The sequence below is a fragment of the Barbatula barbatula genome (assembly GCF_947034865.1).
Source record: "Barbatula barbatula genome assembly, chromosome: 13".
Taxonomy (NCBI): Eukaryota; Metazoa; Chordata; class Actinopteri; order Cypriniformes; family Nemacheilidae; genus Barbatula; species Barbatula barbatula.
The window spans coordinates 14510658-14527939 of record NC_136776.1 but is presented as its reverse complement, the minus strand read 5'-3'; the positions used below and the strand labels follow the sequence as shown (position 1 = coordinate 14527939).

Genomic DNA, 17282 nt, shown 5'->3' with positions numbered 1-17282 from the left:
AACGCCCGTTTGCTCCAGGAGGCAGCTACAGGTTTGAACATGCAAATCCTAAAAATAGGTCAAATCTTTACAATTCGTTGGGTGGCTAGTAGTTTTCGCACTGTGAAGGCAGCATGGAACGATTATCCTGCACTGGCGCACCAATTCAGAACAGCCATGGAAGACACATCTCGCTGCGACACAGAGAGGCAGAAATTCAGGTGCCTGCACAAACTCCTTACAAGCACAGGTTTTTTGGCTGATTTGGCATGTATGAAGGATGTCCTGCGAGAACTACAAAATCTGTCGCTAAAACTGCAAAGCAAACAAACATCTTTAGTTGATGCAAGTTGCCACATTCAGCAGACCATTGACGTCTTGACAGCCATGAAAGCAAGTGGAGGAAAATCCACACAAAAAGCCGAACAACGTGTATCGACTGGCCTGTTCAAAGATGTTGATTTTTCAGAGAGCAGGCCGAAGATAAACCGTCTTCAGTTCAATCAGTCTATTATCAACAGCCTAAAGAAGAGACTGCCCGAACCGGACCTTGTCCAGATGCTGAAACCGCTGGATAAACGCTTTTGGCCACAGCAACATAGCGCCCGTATCCTATATGAGGAAACTGAAGTCCAAGCATTGGCAAAAACACTGGGAGAAGCGGCCCGAGAGGCTGTCGAGGAGTTCCGGGACTTTAAATTGCAAAACAGAGCACCAGGGAAAACGCGTGTCAAACTTCAAACAGCAAGTCTGACCTACTTGCCGTGCTCAGCTGGGTGTGAGAGGGGATTTTCTGCTGTGAATTCTACTGACAGCAAGTATCGCAACAAGTTACGTGAACAAAGCCTCTCCTCGCTTCTCTTCGTGGATCTGAATGGACCCCCTTTGGAGCAATTTGACCCTCTGCCTTTTGTATCATCTTGGATTAAAGCTGGTCACAGACCCTCAACATCCTGGGTTACAGGACGGAAAGCAAAGACAGAAGACCCCAGGCCTCTGTGGTCACTTCTGATTTAAGGTAAGAATCATGGAATTACTTACTTGATCTGTGCGTTTGTGAGGATTGGCCCTAATCCTATTTAATATTGATGTATTTTTTTTATAATTGTTATGTGAGTTATTCTGTTTTCATCATGATTTGCTGTAAACCTCAGGGAGGATCGGAAAATAGGACTCCCCCGAAAGCCACTTTGTAATTCGAACCCTGTGCAGGACGTCATGGACCTGAGACTTGTGAGATTTTTTATGTGTGGATGTTTAGAATGAGTTTTTATCACAGTATTATAACTTTGTCCTCTTTTTCTTTCATAATGATTTGGTGCATCTGCAGGGAAGTATTCAAAATATTAGCCAGAGTGAGGAAAGCACGGAGAAGAAAGTTTGTCAACTGCTGGTCACAGAAGATCAGCCCATCATATTAGGACATCAAAGATTTGCATCTTCCTCACTGTGGTGTAGGTATCCGCCCCTAACACCCATTCAAACAAAGGGCACACCAGCTCGTCCCATGCACCCACTAAGGAGCCTTAAGTCCCTCAGGTGGGGCAGCTCAAACCGAGAGCTCTGTTCTGCCCCCACCCCACAGTAGACCCCACTGAGGAACCTAAAACCCCCCAAAAAGATTTGAATTTATTTGTATTACTTATAAGGCATCTCTGTTTTAAAAAAGAACCCCATCGTTACCCAAGAATCCTTTTTACCATCATATCCTAATCTACCCTAATGACAGGCGTTTCACAAAAAAATTATAAAACAATTCACACCCATTAAACCATCTTCATGTTTCCTCAATACAACATGTTTGTTTTTGTGTGTTCATTTACCAAATGTTTGAATTATAGTAAAAGTTCATTCAATAGATTTGAATAACTAATAATAGTATTAGAATAAATGTAACTTTTGAGGTTATTGTTGCACAACTGGGTGTTTGTTCTTTATCCGCAATAAACAAGCTACAGAGATCATACCAGCTCCAGAAAATATGATTATATAACCCCATTCTATCACCTCTACACTGGTTACCGGTTACGTTCTGTATTCGTATGAAGCATTACTACTTAAAAAGCCTTTAACGCGTGTGTATTTAACCACGCTCTTTATGATAGCAAAACTCTGGATGTTTGTTGAAAGGTAGAGATATTTTTGCATTTGTCTACTAAACTATGGAAACAAATAGTCACATAATGCATATTGTAACCTTGTACTTCAATTATATTAGATCACATTGAAATGTTTTTTCTTCTGAAATGTTACGAACAGCAGCTATGCTCATTCTTCTCCATTTGATTTTTGTTTTAACCTCGGGGGTATTCTGAGACTATGCCAGCTCCGGTTTGGATCTTCAGACGACCCAACACCTGTGGAGAGATGATAACAACCCCTGTGATGAATTTGGAAGACGTAAGCTTTGAATCGAAATATAAAACTGTCCTTGTCAGTGTTTTACTGAAAGATCAACAGCATGAGAATAAGGAGGCATGCACAGATGTATCGCTGGTGAATAAACAGGTGACTAGCGACACACTAGTCTATGATACTATCACTGTCTTTGCTGGTATTCACAGGAGGAACCAGATGATAATATAGAGATAAAGAGCAATGGAGACGTCAATAGAGAACCAGGAAGAGCAGGTTAGTAATCCACAGGTAAGCAGTGTACAAGTGCTCCAGTAGCTGTCGTAGTCATGGATGAGACCAGACTGTGTATGTGAGAGAAATCCTTTTATACTGTACTAGTGGAGCAACTTGTTACTGTTTCAAATGAGAAAAATTATTTTATACTATCCATTAAGCTGTGTTCAGTAATATCTAAACATGCCATTAATCTCAGAAAGTTACGGTGAGATCACTGGGCAGAATATTGACAAGTGTCCATAAATGAAGTACCTGGACCCAGTGGCGGTTCTACATTGAATTGCACCCCGGGCGAGACCACCTTTGAGCGTCCCCCCCAAAAAATTTATAAATAAAAATAAAACACACAAACAAAATTATGACAAACCGTCAAATTTTTTATAACAACAGAAGAGAAAGAGAAAATTATATTTCTCAATTGCACAAATCCGTTTTTTTATGCACCTGATGGCTTTGACCTTTTCCTGTCCATCTCTGTTTATTTGGCACTAGACAATCAACAGATTCCCCAATCCCCCCAACACTGTCACTCAGGAAACGAGTCACGGCCATAATAGTTTTGCATTACTTATTTCTTATTAGCCATTTCACACAATTCAGAAAAGTCTTTAAACATGTTGCAAAAACAAGTTTTTTTTCCCACTAACATTATTCCCTCGTACTGGATTGTGATGCAATCCTGATTGCTAATGTGATTGCAATTTATCCCATTCCTGGAATGTAATGACATGGCTATGTGCGTGATGGTGGAATGAGTCCCGCCTTCTAAATAAAAGAGCCAATTGTCAATCGTTAAAGCTTAAGCTCGGGTTGCCATAGAAACATGACCTTGTGGTGACGGCTGCTTCTGACATTTTTTTTCCTAATTTTAAAGTCAACAAAACACAAACGGTATTATAAAAAATATTAAATAGACCCGGTACCCGAAGTATTATGATTTGGAGCCGATTTGGATTTGGACCCGTACGGGTCCGGGTCGGGTCTTGGGTCCTCCATGAAGACCTCTACTGCTCTGTTCTGCTCCTGTATGTAGTTGAATATGATCAGAGCTGTCCATGGTGCTGATGTAAACACTCATGTGGCTTTCCTTTAACTCCATATAAACTGATAGAAATACAGTAAGGTGTGTTACACAAAACAGCATAACACAGATTATTTCTAGTGTTTTAGTCAAAGAATATGCAATGGAAGAAAATTATTTTGTTTACTTTTCGGAATGAGTAAGTAAATTGTATTATTGTGTAAATCATAAATGTTTTTGTTTAAATATTTAAATAATATATTAACTGCCCTGTGGTAATTTATGGAAGTGAAGTATACCTGAAATCTCTTTCTGTGGTTGTAAGGGTTCTGTGTTCAGTGCAGTGTTGTGTCTTTTATTTTGAAGTCGAGCTTTGTAGTCCTTGTCCATGGTCTTTGTAGTTCTTTATGTTGGCCAATTCTGATTGTGTCCAGGTGGTTCCCTGACTAGTCTGTGTGTATATATACCAGTGTTTGCGCCAATCTTCTGTAAGGTGAGTCTTATGTTTGTCATTTATATCTGTCATTTATATTTGTTACAGATGGAGAAGTGCTGTAAAGGCTTTGTAAAACTGCATAATAGAACTCAAATTTGAGCTATAAATAAAAATTAGCATACAGTGTGTGTTATAGCACATAATATTATAAGTAAAACAACCACATACAGTGTGTGTTGTGTTCAACGACTGAACTGTAGATGATAGGCTCATTTTGTGGCGTATTTATAATTCATTTGTTTTTTTTACTGCAGTTTTTGAACCAGGGAAGAGCTCATTTGGCATGTTGGATGTTTTTATAATGGTTGTATTAAATGTGATGTTAAATGTATGTGGTGTTCAATGGACCAATTGGAGTCCAAGTTGGCATGATGTATTAGGGTCTTCATGAAATGTCTGTAGCATATTTTGCTTAAAAACACTCAATGGCTGTGTAAACAAAACCCATTTTACCTCCTCAAAAACAGCTATGTTCACAGCTACCCGTTTTGGTGCATGTCTCTTTAAATGATAATGAGTTACAGCGCATGGCAATGGTTTAGCTGAATGATATTTCCTGAACTCTTCTGCAGTGAGTTTAGTTTTAAATGTCTCAAATCATTCGTCCGGTGACAAAAAATCCGTCAAAGCAAACAGCGCATCCTAATGCGTGTATGCTCTCCTAAAATCCACAGAATTTCTCCTCATAAAACGTTTAAAACGAAACTATCCGCAGAGCCTGTTCAATAGAAAAACAAACAGCTTGCCGCTGCTAAACTTATTGGCTCACATAATGTTTTAACATACAGCTAAACTCCAAGTGCCCATTTGCCAAATAACATGTAACTATAGAGTAAGTTTAACACTGGCTTTGAATGTTATCATTATCCTTTTATATATACGGTACATTTACATCAATTCAGACTGTTGATAAATATTACTAACATCTCTTTCCGTTGGTCTCGATCCCTCTTGAGGAACAACTTTGAAGCTAATCCTGCTTGTACTGTTGTACAGGTTGAAAAAATAGCACTCCGGCTTGAAGTGATTCGCGCAAACAAGCAGGTTTTTACTTACAGGTTTCTGATGGATTTCCAATAAATATTAAATAAATACAATCCTCTCTGTTCCGAGGTTGAGACTCTGTGCAGCGACGACATTGCATGTTGTCCACAAACTTTAGTCATGGCGTCATGGTTTCTCACATGCTCGCAGGGAACGGCACACCTAAACAAACTAACTGGGTTCTTATTTTGCACGTTTTCTGGGTTGCTAGATGCACCGGGGACCCGATTATAGCACTTAAACACAGAAAAAAGCGACTACGCATTTAAGTCTCAGAACCCAAACTAGGTCAGAAGTTGTTTACATCCACCAGGAGGAGCCATTTACAAGAAAATACAAATATGATCATTTTAGATAGATGTAGACTTGTCAGTTTACGCCATTAAACATGCCAATAAACTACTTCTCAGCAGAAGATATTTTGAGAAATGTGTCTGTGGTTTTGTGTCCATACAATGGAAGTCAATAGGGTTCAATGTAGTTTGGTTACCAGCATTTTTCAAAATATTTTTTTTTTCTGCAAATGTTTGGTACATATTTGGTATCCCTTTAATGCCATATTCTTGTTTGACAGATATTTTACCTTTCAAAGGTCAGTTTTATTTTTTAATACCAAACAACAAAGATATTTATACAGATTTTGAACATTTTGAAGGTGGGTAGATGAATACAACATGTTTATTTCAGGGTGAAATATCCCTTAAACCCCACAAATGTTGCTTTCTTTGTGGCTTGCCTTATTGGAAGCTAGTTGGATGTATTTTATGTTGAAATCTTTTTTACAATCATTTTTATAATTTTATAATTGGCTGATGCAAAGTATTTTACTGACAGTTCATGAGGTTATTCAAGTCATGATGTTCATGAGCAGGTGCCAGACCACTTTTGTTGTTGTTTTTCTGTCCATATGTCTGTTAAATGTGACTGTTCTGTATAACTCATGGTACACTATTTATAGTTTTATCGTCGTCACAGACTGAGGCGTTTTCTCTTCCGCTGTAGACAATGACCTCAATAACGGTCATAGCAGTTTTGACCTGTTCAGCCATGTGTGTGTGGATTTAGGATCCCTAGTCCAGTTCATTTAATCCCTTTGGACCCCCATTTTCCACAATAGTGTTTGGAGACCCCACGCAAAGCTGCTACCCAATAATATTCCAGAACTTTGGATAAGGATTAGTAAAATACACACTATTACAACTATTTAGCTTTTTAGCGGTTTTAGCTCCCTTGTTTAGTCTTATTTTTAGATCATCTTGAGACCCCCTGGCGGGCCACGTCCACTTGGCTGAGAAACACCAATGTTGCTAAATTGTAATGATCGCACCTACAGCAAGAGGGCGCAAACATTCCTTTACAGCCTACAGCAGAATAAATCTTCATTTTGACTGAGAAGCAACTTCATACACTATTTGTTTGTCATAAATGTGCTGTTTTGACAAACAGGTAAACACAGAGACAAGTTGATTGAAAAAGTTATGAATTACATTTACAAAGAACAGAGTTTCTTCCTCTTGAGTTTCAAAACAACTTTTTTTTCTTTCTCTCCAGGTTTTTATAGCCTACATGCTTTAAGGTTGTTTTTGACGAACCCACTGGCTAAGAACCCCAATTATGTGAAATGGTTGTTTAATGGTAAATACTGCCCGGGATATCTGGATGAAAGTACAAAGCTTTGGGTTCTCCATCCTGGCCTGCTCATTTGCATGGAACATACTTTTGGGGTACGTAACGGCCAAAAGGTTTCCGAGAACGGCTGACAACACAAATTTGCCTGTTTTATTCACACCTTAACTGCAAAGGTAATTCGATTTTCGTCTGTTTTCAGCCCGTTCCTGAACCGTATTGTCTCGGAATTCCTGGCTATCACGTGTCTCTGTGATGTCGATCCATGATGGTAAGTGACAAGTTAGTTTCGCACTAAATGGTCAAATGCACAGACATACAAAAACCACAGGCCTGTGATGGTGCTGAGAGATTTGTGTTGATGCATATTTGAGCTACTTATAAGAGGGCTGAGATTTCCTGTCTGTACCGTGGCTCTGTTGACGGTCTTTTGAGTTATTCCAATCTGAATCAACCAGTTGTTTTCTACAGAAACAAAGACTCTTAATGTTTTGTTCATGAATATTTGCAATAGATTTTTATGAGAGATGGGAATTCGTATGTTAATAGCGCTCATTTTCTCTGCCACAAGCATGAAAAATTAGGTTGTAATACTTAACATTAATAAATGCATTAGCTAGCATTACCTTAAAATTAGCAATATTGTTTTCCAGCATTATTTAATCTTTGTTAATGTCAGTTAATGCCAGTACAGTTGTTTATGCTACTTCGTTGTGCATCGATTAATCTTAACCATCACAAAGATTGATTTTAAATATATAATTGCGTTTTCCAGAAATGCTGTGACGTTTCTCTCTTTCTCGCTCTAGTTTGTTTCAGACCATGACTAGAAGAGTAAAATAAGACTATAAAATGCTATAAGGGGAATGATTATGAGGAAAATAAAAGCTACCCCCAAATAATGCTTAAAGGAATAATTCAACCGAACAACGGCGGTACCCATTCACTTCTACTGTATAGATACAAAACCATGGGTACGTCAATGGGAAGTGAATGTGTACCGCTGCTGTTCTGTTACCAACATTCTTCAAAACATCTTCTTTTGTGTTCTGCAGAAGTCAGTCATAGAGGTTTGAAATGACATTTTTGGGTGAACTTTCCCTTAAAAAGTGTTTTCTCTAGTGTTTGTTCAAAGGTAAAGTAAGTAAATAAAGTAAACAAAAATGCAGTTTAGAGCCAGAGGTACATATAACCAATATCAGTTATAAGGTGTTTATGTTGTTTTGGGTTTGTCTGAGGTGGTTCAAACCAAAGTGAAGTTTGAGAATTCATGGTCAGAGCTGAGTCATTCAGTCATCTTTGCCAAGGATTCCCGTTTTTGTTTTGGTTGCTCAGTAGGGGGCCGAGGTCGTGGCTCAGAACCAGGTACTCTCCCAAGATTTATTGTTTGAAGGAATATACAGATCTATATGTCTGTGTGCATGTGTCTGACTGCGTTTCAACATGTTGTTCCAATATCTTGTGGCTGTTAAAGAACTAAATGTTGGGCTTTGTAGGTCATGAGAAGCTTGGGAATATATGGAAAGGCAATCTTTGTTGTTTTCTCTCCATGTTCTCTCAGCCTAGGTTCTCTCTCTCATCCTATTTCCATGTTATAGAATAAACAATGCATGTACACTACACGTTTATTGACCATAATGCAATACAGTTTTCCCCATCCAACAACTTTGTTCATGACATCCGAGCAAAAGGTGTTTGATATCAGCATCCAAACATGAAATCGTTTTGTGTGATAAGATGTCATTGGGAAAAGTTTTGACGTGATGTGATTTTAATGCCTTTCTCTGCTCGCGATTACAGACCCAGCATCTTGGCTAATATTAGAACAAGAGTGGTAAAATAGAAAAAGAAAACAGACGATATTTATTTTCCAAGGAGTCAGGTTTGACCCAGAAGAGCGTTCTGTAGTCACAGGTTTGTAAGCGATTGGTGGCACGTGGAGGGAAGATGACCTCACGTGGGCTCGTAGGAGACAAAACGTGTGTGTGCCTTAGAGAGACCACCACGCCTCTGTCGGGGCGCAGAGGGAGAACCAGAGAGTGTGATGTGATATGATATTTGTGAAATTAAAGCTTGGACTGTGGTTTGGCCTGGAATGCTTGCAAGAACATACTTGCTTATGTGTTTGTGTTTAAGCGTAAACAACTTTATTGGTACCAAACCACATTTGCTGACTACTCTATAAGTGTATTACAACCAATAGCGTAGCCAGAAAAGAGACTCTGTGTGTGCATCAGTAAAACTGGTCTTAACAACTTCATTTGAATCTCTCTTTTGCAGAACGCAACAGAATATATTTTGAGAAATGTGTCTGTGGTTCTGTGTCCATACAGTGGAAGTCAATAGAGGTCAATGGTTACTAACATTATTAAAAATATATTATTTTGTGTTCTGCAGTTTGGAATGACATAAGGGTGAGAAATTGAACTTTAACGTTTTTGGACCAGTTTGTAATTCTGGTTATGTTGGTAAAACAGGTGGACCAGCATAGATAGGTTTACTGCTCACCAGAAACCAGTATGGTCTTCGCCTGGACATCATAGCATCCATGATGAGAACCAGCAACTAAACAAAACGTTTTCAGAAGTGCTGGTGAGCGCATTCAGATCCAGTTTAATTTTTGCATTCCTCGAAATCAGACCTCCCTGAACTAGCCGTGTTTTCCTCCAGCTGTTCTACACATCAACATAAAACGTTAAAAATAATGGAGATGATGAAGTGTTACACTTGTTATTATTGGATGCTGTTGCCGAGGACATGCCCACTCACCATTGGCGTCCTCGTGATTGACACGTCCTCCTGCTTCATCCCAGTTAGTGATACGTTTAGTTTGTTTGGAGCTTCTGTCCCTGTGGACCTCCGCTTGAGGTCCACGGGCTGATGAATGGCATTTCATGGCTGGTTGCTGAAGAATGGAGAGAGTGAGAGGAAAAACCTTGAAGCATTTCTAGCCTAGTGTGGATTGACATTTACCACATAACTGTCCATTGTTTGGGTTTTCAAGCTGCATTTTGAGTCAGAATGCCAAAACAGGAATGTTTATTGAGTCGTCTTGGTTGTTGTAAGACGTGATGATTGAGAGATGATGTTACTGCAAGATTAGGCTCCAATCTCTGTCGGTGGCGTTCTTTATAATGTTCAGAAACTGAAATGACTTTACTGAAAATCTCCCAATATGGACTCCCCTCCAGTCTTGCCTCAACATGGTCTGTTTAAGCAAAGGATAATCTCCCTCTCAAACAGAGATCCAGTTCATGGTGCCTCATAAGGAGACAGAGGTGAACAAGTGTTATATATCCTGATCAGGACTGCTTCCCATATTCATAAATAAACCTTCTGTAAGCTCTTCTATGGTAATAGCGTGACGCTAACAATGCCAAGGCCGTGGGTCCGATCCCAAGGGATTGCACATAGTTAGAATCAAATGTATAGGATAATGCTATGCAAGTCGCTTTGGATAAAAGCGTCTGCCAAATGCATAAATGTAAATGTATATTTCGCCCCTTGATTTGATGTCAAGGCCTCCGGGACTCAGTATGGTATGTGCGGCACAGTGAAAGAAAAGCTTCTGGCTCACTAAAAATGTTGTGTCACTTAAAATATATTCCATTATTCAATGCCGCTAGGTCATTCGAGAAGCTAGTTTATGTGAAAAGAGATGCGTTGAGAGTATAGTTTCGAAGAAAACAAAAAAGATATTTTGAATAATGTTGTTAAACTAAACAATAATGGCCCCCATTGACTTGCATTATGAACACAAAACCACATAGACATTTCTCAAGATACTGTATGTTTCACAGAATAAAGAAAGGATTTTAATTTTGGGTGAGCTATACCTTTCAGGAGCTAAATACTTTATGATTCCCATCTCTGTGTACTCCCACAAAGCTCACGACGTATAAATGTCAGCATAATGCTTGAATGTACCGTATATCTGAATTTGTATTGTGTTTGTGTAGTTTAACACAGACTCTTCAGAAAGTCTCACTGCTTGAGGACTTGAAAACATCGCTGGTGCAGCCTAATTTGGCAGTGCAGTCTTTTAAGGGGACAAGTCCAATTCGACAAGCGCAGTTAACCTTGTTTAATGGTACGTACACAACAATTTAAAACAATCTTTGGCTGATACTTTAAATATGTGATCTGTAAATCTCTCTCTCTATATATATATATAGCCAGGACTAAAAATAAATGTAATTCAATTGTGAAAATGTAAAAAATTGTAACGTAAAAATGTACACATTGTAAAAAGAATTGCGGGGCTTGCACAATTGGCATTATTACTGGCTGTAAGTCATTTTATCTTGCTAACGCGGTAACTTATTATGATTATTATAATTATGATTATTTTCTCATCTACAGAACGGAGTGATACTTTTTTACCTGACAGAATTAAACTGAATTCGAGCCAGAATGTGCCTAAAGGTAAGAAAATTTGTATATACATTTATTTCTTGAGTGATATTGGAGCCATATGGTCTTTCTGTATGGAGTTTGCATACCTCGAGTAAACATCTCTCTCTCTTGTGCGCGCACACTATCCCTCTAGACTCTGTGCCTGAAGATTTGCCTATTCCAAAAGACAAGGTTGACCTGCAGATCAATATCACATTCAGTACTGGTAGATCCAAACACATTTTAACCACAACATTACGTTGAAAATTTAGATATTACATTACTGGTATAAATCTATTTCAATAACCAGACATTAGGCACGATTAGGTAATGTCAATAAAGCACTCTCTCTCTCTCTCTCTCTCTCTCTCTCTCTCTCTCTCTCTCTCTCTCTAGATTATGATAAAGTTGTCGGGTTTCTTCTCTATGATAGTGATCATTTTTTTCAGTCAAAAAGCTTTAAATCTTCCCTGGATACCAAGAGAAGAGTGCTCTCTGCTAACCTGTTAGAATTTCAAAACATGGAGCTTCAGTTTGCAGTTAAACCATCGGTGAGCAATCTTCTCTGTAATTTCCAACCTTATCAGTTTTGCCGTACTGTTGGAGTGAGCTTCTTTTTCAGCGCCCAGAAGAGATCTCCTCAATATCTTTAGTATTTCACCTTGACATGAATGAGATTTAATGGAGAGCAAATGGAAACTTTCGCTTAAGTCCTGTACACGTCTCCATTAAAGTTTCAGAAGAGATCGCAACAATGTCACAAACTGAGTTTAAATACGGCTAGTCAAAAGTCAATACTGTTGAAGATCTCAATATGAAGGCTCAAATCTCAAATCTATCCAAATTCAGAAAATTTTTACTCAGATTATTTTACCTCTACATTTACTGTACATCTTCATAGTCTTTAAGTATTTGAACAATCGTCTCATTTGTTTCTGTTTTTATTTCTCCTAACAATTTAGGACCACATGAGATTATGCACTTCTGCCATTCCATCTATGGCTATATTATAACAGCATATAGCACACACAGCTGAAATCTCCTTAAAAACTTCTGATCAATTGAGCATAAAAAATGTTCTATTGGTCATAACAGCACTGTCAGACATAATAAATGACTAACAAATTGGGGCAGTCCTTCAATTGGGGCTGTTTTTTGTGACACGTTTGCGTGGCAAACAATAATTACATTCATCCACTCATTAAATAAAGAAATGAGAAGTTATGGACAAAGGTGACCTTATTTATCCACATTTGATCTAACTGTCTTTCAGGATGATTCCACATTGTCCCTCCACAACTTTGCATGTGTGTTTTGGAGTTACTCCAAAAATGACTGGAGTACAGAAGGCTGCACGAAAACAAATAATTTCTCGGGCCATGTACATTGCAGGTGTAAACCCTCGGATGAAAAGAATTTCAACTCGCATGAAAAGAATTTTAACTTTGCCATCCTCATGGTAAGCTTTACATTTACAACAAAATCATATTTATTCATTCATTTATTTATTATAGTTAATTCGCAAAATCCTTTTGTTTTTCAAAAATCATGTTTTTATTGTGCATTCCAATAAATATCAATCAAACTGCGGCTGTTTTTTTTTAGTAAGTAATATTAACTAAAACAAATCAGCTAACTAACACAATAAAAGTCCATGAAACATGTTAACACAATAAAAAGAGAAGGGAAGTTGACAAGTTAAACCAAAAGGGAATAAACTGATAATCTAACTGAATTTGATGAGGAAAAATGATTTGAAAAATAAATGATGAAAAGATTCAATATTATAGCAACCATGTTTTTTTATTGAAACCCGAAAAAAACTACCAATCATTTTTATTTATAAATGTATGGTCAAATGGCAACAAAACGTGTTTAGTAGTTGATGTAATCTGTAATATATATTATATTATTACTGATGAAATATATGTTATTTATATATTATTTATGATGTATTGCAGTGATTGACTCTATAAAGCCTTCAACGTAGACAAATAAATGTTTTTAAAAATGTCCTTTTGCAGACTTTCAAGACAAACTATCAATATTCAGAAGCATTAAGTTGGATCAGCATTATCGGCTGTTCTGTGTCTATAGTGGGACTGGCTGTCACAGTGGTTTATCAAATTGCGACCAGGTAAAAGAAAGTCGTAAACAGCTCACAATCATACTTCTCAGGCATTTTGTTTCCAGTTGACCTGCAGTTTATATATTCATATGTTTTCCGGCACAGGAATTCACGAGGTAGCAGCCCTACCCTGCTTACAGTGAACATCTGCTTGAGCATGACCATTTTCTACCTCATCTTCATATTTGGCATAAACAATCCTATCACACATGCAAAAGAGGAAAAATTTATTCCAGAAAATACAATTCCTTCGTCGGATCACAAGCGGTACCCAGACGAGGGTCCCTGCACCATATTTACAGCCTTGATTCATTACTTTTTGTTGGCCACGTTCACTTGGAATTTTCTTTTTGGGATTCATGTGTTCCTCCTCTTCAAAGCGACTATTACTGGAGCACCTGCATGGTTTCTGAAGGTGTCCGTTGCATTTGGCTGGGGTAGGAGACAATAAAAGTTAATACAACCTCAATTTAATTGAAAATAGTGTATAGTTGAGATATGTAATGGCCAAATAGTGTTTAATTGTAAGGACAAATGTAAAGGGATAGTTTAACAACAGAAAACAGAAATGTTATCATCATTTATTCACCCCCGTGTCCTCCAAAACCTGAATGACTCTTTTTTTTTTCTGTGGAACACAAAAGCAGACATTTTGAGAAAAGTCTCAGTGGTTTCGTGTCAAATGCAATGGAAGTCAATGGGGGCCGGTGTTGTTGGGTTACCAACATATATCTTCTATTATGTTCTGCAGTAAAAAGAAAGTCATACAGGTTTGAAATGACATGAGGGTGAGTGAATAATGAAACTATTTGCATTCAGAAGATTACGGCCTAAACCTTTGCATATGACTGTCCATATACATTTTCTTATCTCAGGGTTTCCAGCTGTCATTGTTGGTATCTCAGTGGGTTCCACTTACAGAATGGATGAGCCTTTAGGTTATCGACAAGAAGAGTTGTAAGTACTACCTAATATAGGGTTTGTCCATGTAGACACTACCATAGTAACATAATGGGTTCTTTAATGTCAGATCTCAGTACTTTCACTTGGTAGAAGTTCACTTGTAACCCTTCCTTTCTTAAGTTGCTGGCTGGCTTCTTCGGACCACAAACAGCAATTTGATTTGAGAAAGCCAATGTTCTGGGCATTTCTGCTTCCTCTGGTAATCATGCTCATCTCAAACACCGCAATGTTGCTGCATTTCTCTCACAACACCTGTAAGACCAACCCTATGTTAAACAGGTACCTAAACCAATTCTCTTCAGATTCATCTATTCATACTTAAGCAATCTTGTTGGTGTCACCCAAAAAGGTTTAAGTGCTCTTGTCTTCTAGATCCCAACAAACTTCTACGAGGAAGAAGCTTCTGAGTAGCTTTACTCTAGCTGTGATGCTTGGTCTGACCTGGGTCACCGGCTACATTTTACTCATCACCCGTGAACAAACTCTCCACTTGATCCTGAGCGTAGTTTTCTGTGTCTGCAACACAACACAGGTGTGAGAATTTTTTTCTTTTCCAACCATTTGCGTGTTGCGCCCGTACAGGCCCGTCAGCCAGCCTGTTATTAAAAATAGAGTCGTGTTGCTGAATTCAACTCATATTACTAAACTTTATGGATTGTTAACATGCAGTGCTTCTATATTCACTTCACATTTTCTTTCCATTCCCAAAGGGCATACAGATATTCGTGTTATTCACACTGAGATCTTTCTTAAAATCAAATCCAGGTTTTCTGAATAATTTGAATGCACCAGACATTGGCCTTCATAGGAGAAACTTCTTTCTATGGAAGGTTAAGTTACCGGAAAGCAGAGAAATCTACACACCTGCAAATCCTGACTCTCTCAGACCACCCGATGTCATCAATGCCAAATAAACTGTTATTTTAAACTGGACATACATTATTATATATTAATGGTAATGTATCACATATATTGATATTAGATGTTGAAACTGCTGATCACATCAGCTTTAAGGAACTATGTAAAGAATTACCCAGATCTATTAAATTAACTGTGTATCTAAAACAAACAAATAAAGGTTATTCAAAGTTGTATCCATGGCAAACTGATATTATATGTGTTCGGAGTAAGGCATAATGTACAGGCAGCCGGTTGTTATCGCAGAAATAAGCCCGAACAGCGTTAAACTAAGTGGGTGAGATCGGGAAAGGAACACGAGCCGGGACTGGAACTCGGGTCACGAACTTGGGTCGCCCGGAAGCGCTACAGCGCCACATGTCTGTGCACTAACCACAAGGCTATCGGCTCCGATAAAATTGAAACATTTTATTAGCTCATTTTTATACGGAACGCAGACCTTCCGCGAGGAATAGCCGTTTTCATTAGGTTTTGAGGTAAGAAACGACGTTCAACTGTCACAAACAGGCGATTTGGTTGAATCACTATGTGTTATGAAAAGACATATTTATATTTAATTTGTCGAAAAAAAACGCATTCCAAATCATTTGCTGCATCAGGGTTACTCGTTTTGAGAGGTTGTTATCTGGGAATAAACTGACCTGCAAATGTCGCGACTGGCCAATCAGAATCAAGCATTCCAACGAGCTGTGTAATAAATGGTACTGTATACCTTCGTTATAAAACTGCAATGTTAAATACTTCTGTGAAATACGCTTTATCCTGTAATAATAATATTTTTAATAGTAATATTTGTTAATTTATGATGTATCTTGATAAACATAAAAAAAAACTAATCGTCTGCAATAAAAACTCAGACTGAGTTTGCTCATTCATTACAGCCCCATACATTATAAACAAACATAAACAAAATCGAAAAGACAAAGAATAAAGAATTTAGGACAATAAGTATTAACACATCATATTACACTGTGTGTCAGGTGTGTTGACTGTAACTTTCATACCATTTCTTTCCCTTTTAAATGTTTGTGATGAACTAAACACGTGTTCCCTTATGGGTTGAGAATATTGTACATTTTAAGAAAAAGAAACTTAAATTAGGTTCAAATGTCGTCACAATGTTGTCAGCTGAAAATGTGAGATAAGTGGTCTGGGATACGGCTTTTAGCTTGGAGGCGGGGCCTCCACACCTGTAACGCCTCTTCACGCTACTCCAGCAATCAAAACGGGCAACGATGGACAGGCTCTCTGCACATTGGATGAGGTCAACTGTCACTCACCTGAAACCAATGAACGTCGCAGTTTTTAAGGCGAGCTGCTGCCTGTATATTGTTCGCAGAAGAAGACGATGAACGTCATCCAGGGGCTGCTGGCATAAGATAAACAGACAGTGTAGCTCGCGATGCAGGTAAATTATGAAGCGATCATTTATTGTGAAAAATAATCTGGGGTTTATTTAGTCCATTAACGTCATTTCCGGATTGTTAATTTCCCAGGTTTATTCTGAGTTTTAAAAAGCACGATCGACTGTCAGTCAGTTTGAATGCGCGCGCAATAACTTTGCTTTGGGAGCTGACTGACGTCATGCACTGCACGATAACGTTTATTTTTAACAAAATCAGATGAGACAAATTAAATAAACAACTGCACATTTCTTTGTAAAATTGTAAAATTACAAAACTAAACTGCAATTTTAAAACAAAGTCCACATCAAAGAAAACCAACGAACAATTCCAAAGTGTTATTAAATATAATCAAACTTAGACTTTGTGCTTTTGACATTATTTTACATTTAAGAGACGTCAGTATGTTTGTGAACACAGCGGCCCCTCCTGTTCAAAACATGTATTGCATGTAGTGCGCCTGTCTAACAACTTGAACTTCATGTTTCTTCAGTGAACGTCAGTTTACAGCTTTGTGTTTTATAGTTTGTCCACTTCCACTAGATCTGTGTAGGCTATATAGTGCACTACGGTTCTGGAATAACGTGACTGTGTTGTTTACATCAGCAATAGTAGAGGGAACAGCTAGAAAACAATACGGTTCAATATAAAATACATCTCAGGGCTTGACATTAA

The 17282-nt window shown here is 38.1% G+C and overlaps 2 protein-coding genes across 3 annotated transcripts in view; both read left to right on the top strand.

The window, feature by feature from the left end:
- Positions 1–17282, top strand: part of LOC306902970 (adhesion G-protein coupled receptor G7-like) — a gene marked incomplete at both ends in the record, with an annotated part of 93216 nt that overhangs the window by 45092 nt on the left and 30842 nt on the right. The gene's annotated exons all lie outside the window — the stretch shown is intronic.
- Positions 4032–15379, top strand: LOC306902418 (adhesion G-protein coupled receptor G7-like). Of its 2 annotated transcripts, none has more exons than XM_079470948.1 (14): positions 4032–4127; positions 6726–6898; positions 7003–7071; positions 10760–10890; positions 11163–11225; positions 11350–11421; positions 11592–11746; positions 12469–12654; positions 13220–13332; positions 13429–13760; positions 14199–14280; positions 14407–14565; positions 14659–14818; positions 15052–15379. In XM_079470948.1, the coding sequence occupies exons 7-14, from the start codon at positions 11717–11719 to the stop codon at positions 15058–15060; spliced, it is 1071 nt and encodes a 356-aa protein (XP_079327074.1). In that variant the 5' UTR covers positions 4032–4127; positions 6726–6898; positions 7003–7071; positions 10760–10890; positions 11163–11225; positions 11350–11421; positions 11592–11716; the 3' UTR covers positions 15061–15379. The 2 variants fall into 2 exon arrangements, with proteins under 2 accessions (XP_079327074.1, XP_079327073.1); XM_079470947.1 differs by having other exon boundaries at positions 4061–4127; positions 14997–15379.